This window comes from Rhagoletis pomonella, unplaced genomic scaffold (assembly GCF_013731165.1).
Source record: "Rhagoletis pomonella isolate Grant_MI unplaced genomic scaffold, Rhpom_1.0 Rhpom_scaffold_00005, whole genome shotgun sequence".
Lineage (NCBI taxonomy): Eukaryota > Metazoa > Arthropoda > Insecta > Diptera > Tephritidae > Rhagoletis > Rhagoletis pomonella.
Window position 1 is genome coordinate 61882608 of NW_023458559.1, and position 7536 is coordinate 61890143.

Genomic DNA, 7536 nt, shown 5'->3' on the forward strand with positions numbered 1-7536 from the left:
TTCCATGCGATTCAACATTGCTCTGGAAAAATCGCTCGTGCAAATGGTGATTCAAAAATCGCTTGCCTCAAAGTAGACAGCAAGTCAAATTTTGCAGGCGATTATCGTCTGTCAAAAAATTGCCTCATGTAAAGGCGACTTAAGCTTTCCTTGCATATTCGTGCGCACATTTTTTGCTGCGCAAAGGCGGGTGCGTATCTTGGCTGCAACAAAACAGTGGTCCGAGTCGATGTTTGGCCCTCGGAGTGTACGTACGTCCAAAACACTGGAAGCATACCTTCCGTCTATCACAACATGGTCGATTTGGTTTAAGCTCTCTGTTTTTGGGGTTTTTCCTCTGCATTAATATGGCTATTTTCACTTCTAAAAAGACTGTCAGATATTATTTGCATCTGTTTGTTTGCCCCTAATTTTTCCTTTCATTACTAAATCTTTTGTCTCGAAATTGATGAACCGAACAATCGCCCATCCTAATCGATCTACTGAATACTTATTTGGTGACTTGTTCTTCAGCTCGACGATCCTATGTGTAATCGATTGAACTGAATCGATTCGAGATCAAACACTCATCAGATTTGCATCGTAATTTTTTATGGTATGGTGTTATCCAATTCCACAGTTTTGACTGTGCGTTGAAGCCCTAATATCATTATGGATACTAATATGAATGAAAAATAATGGAACTGAACGAAGAGCCACAACAGCTGTGACTTCGACGATATTTTTTATCCCAACGTAAGTCCACAGTCATTCAACTTCCGAATGAATGCTACGTAAACGAAATCCTTACACCTAAGCGCTTACTATTTCAAGCGAAGAATGATAAACACACATAGAATCTCTTCGGGCGTATCATCATCCTGCAGACGAAACAGAAAATTGTATCACCCGTTAGATAACCAGTCAAAAGCATAACGGATAACTCTAAAACATGGCTTATCTGAGGACTTTAGACGTACCCCATTACTAACTCTCGTTTGATTTTACATACATTTCAAGCAATTTAGGCGACGTTATTCTCCTTCGTCTTATTTGGCACAAAACTCGTTAGTCGGTTTGAACCGAGTGAACAGAAAACTTTGCCAATTGCCTCTCTCCCTTGCGGATTTGCGCCAGTTGTTCATCTTGAGTGCAGGCACATCCTTCTGCACTTGGTATTTACGTCCATTGCGAGCGCCCTTGCTTCCGTGATCCATCCATTGGTGCAGAGTTGAAGCAACTTCTCACTGGAGCGTCGTCTTCCATGCGTACAACATACCCAGTCGGCATAGTTTTGTGAATATTTTTCAATCCATGTCGTTAAATAGCTCTTCTCGGTACACGTCGTTCACGCGAACAGGGCCATAGTTTTATAGAAAGCCTCCAAGACCTTATAAAATCATAGAACTATCTAGACCCTATCAAACCTCAAAGACTCCAAAAGCTAGAGTGATCTAGGCAACGCAATTCTTTACCATGAAACTCTTCACACCCTTCACTGCTTACAAAATTATGAAACCCATCATTTTCCTTGTCCTTTAGCCAACAGCATGTGACCAACCGAGTTGAGTTATTAGAACGACATCATAACGCCATGAAGCGTCGACGCAGCATAAAAATTCCGTGGGCTGTTGGCACGGCACCGTCGCAGTTGGAAAATGTCCCTTATAAATACGAATATCACACCAAATGCGATAGTCTAGTCCCGTTGATGCGCTGTATGCTGCTTTTATGGCTGATCATGGCCGCAATTTTGCTGCTAGGCGTTGAAGCGGAAGGCTGTCCACCCTCAGAGGCGATATTACCATGTCGTTGCTCGCTGCGCGGCAAGGAGATACAAATATGGTAAAGCTTAGAGACATTAGCTTTCCCACCACTTTCCTACTAAAATGTTATTGGCCTCTTTTCCCACTAGGTGCTCTCACAGCAATTTACCACAAATAATGGACGGCATCAAAGCGGTTGAACGCAACATTAAAAGTCCTATCGATGAATTGGTGTTGGAAAATAATCAGCTGCCGGCATTGCCTGGGCGCTTCTTTGGCACGCTACAGATTGTGCGTCTTATGTTGCGCTATAATAGCATCGAGCGCGTCTCCAATGGTTGGCTGAATGAGTTGGAGAACCACTTGGTGGAAGTTTATATTGTTGAGCCACAATTGCGGAGCATACCGGTGGAGAGTTTGAATGGCATGATCAACATGATCGCAATCACCATACAATCCGACGAATTGAAGCATTTGCCAGACTTCTCGGGTTTACTGAGTCTGACTTATCTGAGCGTGCAAAGCAAATCGTTGGCAGAGTTGCAACCACACTGGTTTCGTCATTTGCCAAAGGTACAAAATATTCACATCAATGGCGGTCCGCATTTAATACGCCTGGAGGCGGGCACTTTCGATAGTTTAATTTCGCTGAAGAATGTCGATCTCAGTCGCAATGCACTCAACTGGATACATCTGCGCGCACTCAGCCGTCTGCCGAATTTAGTAAACCTGAAGATGTCCTACAATGAGATTAGTGATGCGGGCATGGTGGGGCGAATTGTCAAGGACCTTGAAAACTTGAAGAAGCTGCGCTTGGATCACAATATTATCAACATTGTGGAGGATGGCTCTTTTGTAGATTTGCCACACATGTCAGAGTTGCACTTGAATGACAATCGCATTACCGAGATACAATATGGCGCCTTCTTGCGCACGCCCATGTTGAAGACCATCTATCTGCATAACAACCACATACGACGCATACACCCCGAGTCATTTTTGCAGGCCTCTGGTAGCGGCGTGGAGACCATTTACGCGTACAACAACGAAATTGAGCATGTCGGCGTGCTGCGTTCATTGCTTGAAGCTCTGCCGTCGCTCAAATTTCTGGACTTGAGCAACAATTATCTAACTGATGTGCCATTTGGCGCGTTGCGTGGTCACGGCACACTGGAACAGCTGCACTTGAACAACAATCTTCTGCGTACAATCGAACGTGATGCACTGATGGCAATGCCAGCTTTACGCGAGCTACGCATGCGCAATAACAGTTTGTCCAGCGAGCTGCCAATGCCTCTTTGGAATCTGCCTGGGCTCAAGGGTTTGGATTTGGCAGCAAACAACTTCCGTACCGTGGACTCATACCTATTGAGCGGACTACCTTCGCTGCGACGACTAGACTTAAGTGAGAACGGTTTAGTAAAGTTCGACCCTACAACCTTCATACACAATCCCATGTTGGAGACATTGAACATATCATATAATGAGTTGGCTACGATACACCCAGCTACGTTTCGGAATTTGAATAGGCTCTTCGAGGTGGATGCAAGCTATAATCTGCTGACGGACATCATACCTGGTCTACCGAAGATTGTGGAACGTATTTCGATGCGCGGCAACACCATTTCCACACTACCCTTCTCCATTGGCAAATCTCTAAGTCTGCCTAATTTGCGCATGCTCGACCTGAGCGTAAATCGTTTGGAACAACTACCAAAGTACGGCTTCCAAGGCATGCCCCAATTGCGCGTGCTTAGCCTGGCTAATAATAGACTACGATCGCTGGATGACACCGCATTTATTGGTGCCGCACGTCTTGAACTCTTGCACCTCCAGGACAATGGGTTGACATACATTGATGACCGCGCCTTGTTGCCGCTCTCTGAGCTGCGTAATCTCAACCTGCAGGGCAATAAGTTGGACTCCATCACCGACAACATGTTCTCGAATAACTCGCGTTTGGAACAGCTGGATCTGTCACGAAATCTTATACGAACCATAGCACCAGCGGCATTTGAGGCGCAGCGTTCACTGGAGTATCTGGATTTATCGAGTAATGCGCTATCTGACATGTCGGTGAGCCTTTCAAATCTGGTCAATCTGCACGACATCGACCTGAGCTACAATCATATTACTCGCGTGCATGCAGATGTCGTCTCCTCCTGGCGCAGTGTAGTGGAAATACGTCTCTCCAACAACCTCATTGTTGAATTGAAACACGGCACTTTTCGGAATTTGCCCAAGCTGCAGTATTTGGACTTGTCGAGTAATGAAATAAACTCGGTAGAGCCAGGCGCCCTAAAACATTTGCCAGATTTGCAAGAATTTGTATTGGCGGACAATAAACTGGTGGAACTGAAAGACCATGTTTTTGAAGATTTACCCAACTTGCTGGCCTCGCACTTCCAATACAACACATTACGTTACATTTCGCCTGATAGCTTCTTCAACTCACCGTCGATGGTATTCTTGAATTTGTCAAACAATAATTTTCATAATATGGAAAATATAGGACTGCGTACAATGCGGAATCTCGAGGTCTTAGATCTGTCGACGAATGGTGTACGCATGGTTAATACGATGCCATTGAAGTCATTAAATTGGTTGGTCGAGTTGAAGATGGACAACAATGAGATATGCAAGATTCAAGTAAGTACGAATTAGCTGAAGAGTTAGATAGATACCAGTAAGGAAATTTGCGTCCCAAGGACTACAGAAAACCATCTTTCACCTGAAATTTGTATGCCGAAAAAATTCTAAATACTTCTTCTTTCATTAGGGCGGTCCCTTCGAAACGATGCCGCGGCTTCGAGTGCTCTCAATGCGCAACAACCGGCTCCGCACAATCAAGGAACGCACTTTCCGTAACTTACGTGGCAACATAGCCATACTGGATGTGGATGGTAAGTACCGTTTCCGCACCCAATTTTAATAAATTATTTTTTAATTCTCCAACCCTTCAGGCAATCCCATCAACTGCTCCTGCGAAATGCAATGGCTCTCTGTCTGGCTGCAAGAGACCAATTTCCCCTACCCTGGTCCAAAATGTCAAGATGGACGCCTGTTACGTGCTTCGCGTATCGACCGAAGTCTCTGCTCCCAATTCGAGGACACCAACCAGCGTACTGGTACTGCGAGTGGCAGCAGTTTTAGCAGCGACAACTCTAATCACCTGCCGCTGTTGAACGAACATGGCGACATTTTCCATCGCGATTTTCAGGAGGATTTCAACGATGAATGTGAAAGAAATAACATTTCACCTGGCGAACGTCCGCTTGCTGGTGAGAGCGAATACTTCTACGATCAGTATGTCGACTATACACCGTCTAACGAGACGAGCTCGGCTACAGACGCGCCAAGTACGCATACGAACGCCGCAAGTAACTCAGTGCTGAGTACACAAAAGAAGCCGCCCATTACTTCAAATGCTGATTTGAATAATACAATTTTGAATACCAACTATTTCAAGAGACCGCCACCACAACCTGGTGGCACGCAGGACAGCTCGCCTTTCACATTTTTTGGTTATCCCATACCGGCGCTTAGCTTGGGCCGCTTTTTTGGCACAGGACAGCGTGGACGCAAGGACCGTGGTGAAAAAACTAGTACTACTCCAATTCGACAAACAACTGCCAGTTCCACTGAAAGCGTGTTAGCGACGCTGCCAGCCACACATCGAATGCACACACCGCACAGCAAAGTGCGCATGTACCAACCGAATAGCGCTGAGTTCGAGAAGTATTTGAATCAGCCAGATTCTCAATATCACGATGTGTCCGCGCGAAATCGACAAACTACCACAATAGCAGCCAGCGCTGACTCCAGCTCAGATGAGGCGACCAGTAGCGAAGCGCCGAGTAGCGTCTTCAAAACCGCCTTTCGTGTGCCCACAAGCGTTGAGCGTGGCGGCTTTCGGCCGATAGTGCCAGAGCACGTGGGGGGCTTCATGCCTGTGCATGATCCCTCCAAGCGTCGAGGCGTAGTGGAACCCATACCCACGCCAACAAAATACACAATGAAGCAAACGGAACGCAACTATGTGCCAATGGTGCCGGTACATGCGTCGGAGGGTGAACGCAGGCAACCAAGCGGACTGTCAAACTTAAGGGCGACAGTTGCACCTGTGCCGACTACTGCGCTGACAGCAGAAAAGTCTGCCAGCGAGGAGTTCGAGACGCAAACTTATTACGTAACCGAAAACTCAATGGAATTGACCACACCGGCGCGCCGAATAACGCCACCATATGCGGTGACAACTGCGCCAACAGCCACAACCGTTCGACAACAGACACTGAGGACTACGACACCTAGTGGTGGCAGCGATTTGTCTGAACCAACTACCACACCAAGCACTTTTTACACTACAACAACACCCATGAGTTCTATGGCAGCTACTGCATCAACTCACGAAAGCACAGTAACGCAAGCGCCTACTTACGGTGGTTTCGGTGGCAGTGATGCATTCAACACCGCTGAATTCTACGATGACCTGGAAGCACAATCCGTGAGCATGTTGAAACCACCACCACTCATCCAAACGACCACAGCGGAGACTATACTGTTGATACCACCGCCGGAGGAGCATGTCGAGCAGATCAAACGTCAATCTTGGGTAGCCAAGGCAGCGACAACAACTACAACAACGGCCGATAGCCTTACAAACGACGATCAGCCAACTACACCCGCTACTAATCGTCTGGTAAATGTATCGCCACGCCAACCGCGCCCATCTGCTGGCCGTTCAATAATCACCAAAGTGCACACGCCACAAACATTAAATCAATATCTTCCAACTGCCGAGGAATATCATCGCACAACGCCCCACAACGATCAGGCGTATGTGGGTGCCAGCGCAGCAGGGGATGAATTAGCGCTACAACAACAACTGCTAGCGAATGCACAGAAACGTGACTACAATGCGCTCGAGGCATTGGATGCCGAGTCGGTCGATACAGCGGCGACAGAATATCAGCAAGTGGAGCATGCAGATCGCAAAGAAGGCATGGATTGGTATTATGAGAGTTTTAAGAAGCCACATCCGGTGGCAGCCGCCGGCAGCAGTTTGCGTAGCAGCGCCGACTTTGTGCGCAATGCAGGAGCGGCGCGGGTGAGAGCGCGACGTCACGCGAGATATGGTGAAGTGGCAGGCAGTTTAATGGTAGTTTTATGTTTACTTGCAATATTTTTTTAGAGTTAAGCGTATTTTAAATGGCGTTTTAAGTTTATTTTCATGAAAGTACACTCCGTTTCACTTGAATAAGAATATATTTTTTTCAGCTGTTTTTGTATATTTTTACTTGTAGTCATCGGAAGAACTTAGCGGTCGCACCATGATCAAGCTTTGATTTTGTGCGGCTTTTTTTATTCAACAATGCAAAAAATTGCTTTCAAAATTGTGTCTCCTCAATAGGGTCAGCAATAATATATAAAGCGAATAATATTGTTAGAGTGCGATCACACAGAAAGCCGAGCGAAGAAAGGCGGAGCGAAGCGGAACCCCAGGCTGCAAAGATATCACAAAACTACCGTCAAAAACAAGCAGCAAAAATATTTACTCAATTTTATTCAAAAGATTTATTGAAGAATTCGTTTTTATGTTAATGTTTTGATATTTTGTTTGAAGCGGCTTCATCAAGGCGAATTAATATAAGGTGATAGCAGGAGTACAAAAACAAAAATTTACATGTATTTTGTTTTTGCTTTGGCGGCATAAACTGTCAAAATCTGTAAGAGTGTGTGTAGAAATTCAAACAAAATTTTTCAATTTGATATCAGAAGCCATGCGGCGAAA

General features: G+C 45.8%; 1 protein-coding gene across 1 annotated transcript; it reads left to right on the forward strand.

The window, feature by feature from the left end:
- The first annotated feature begins 1834 nt into the window (after positions 1 to 1834).
- On the forward strand, positions 1835 to 7004 carry LOC118739335 (protein artichoke-like). Its single transcript, XM_036470597.1, has 3 exons — positions 1835 to 4394; positions 4525 to 4648; positions 4709 to 7004. Exons 1-3 carry the CDS (start codon positions 1869 to 1871, stop codon positions 6934 to 6936), a joined length of 4878 nt encoding a protein of 1625 aa, XP_036326490.1. The 5' UTR covers positions 1835 to 1868; the 3' UTR covers positions 6937 to 7004.
- Positions 7005 to 7536: the final 532 nt, after the last annotated feature.

Coding starts and splice junctions, on each gene's coding strand:
- LOC118739335 (XM_036470597.1), top strand. CDS start 1,869: ATGTTATTGGCCTCTTTTCCCACTAGGTGCTCTCACAGCAATTTACCA. Junction 4,395..4,524: donor ATGAGATATGCAAGATTCAA/GTAAGTACGAAT, acceptor TTCTTTCATTAG/GGCGGTCCCTTCGAAACGAT. Junction 4,649..4,708: donor AGCCATACTGGATGTGGATG/GTAAGTACCGTT, acceptor CCAACCCTTCAG/GCAATCCCATCAACTGCTCC.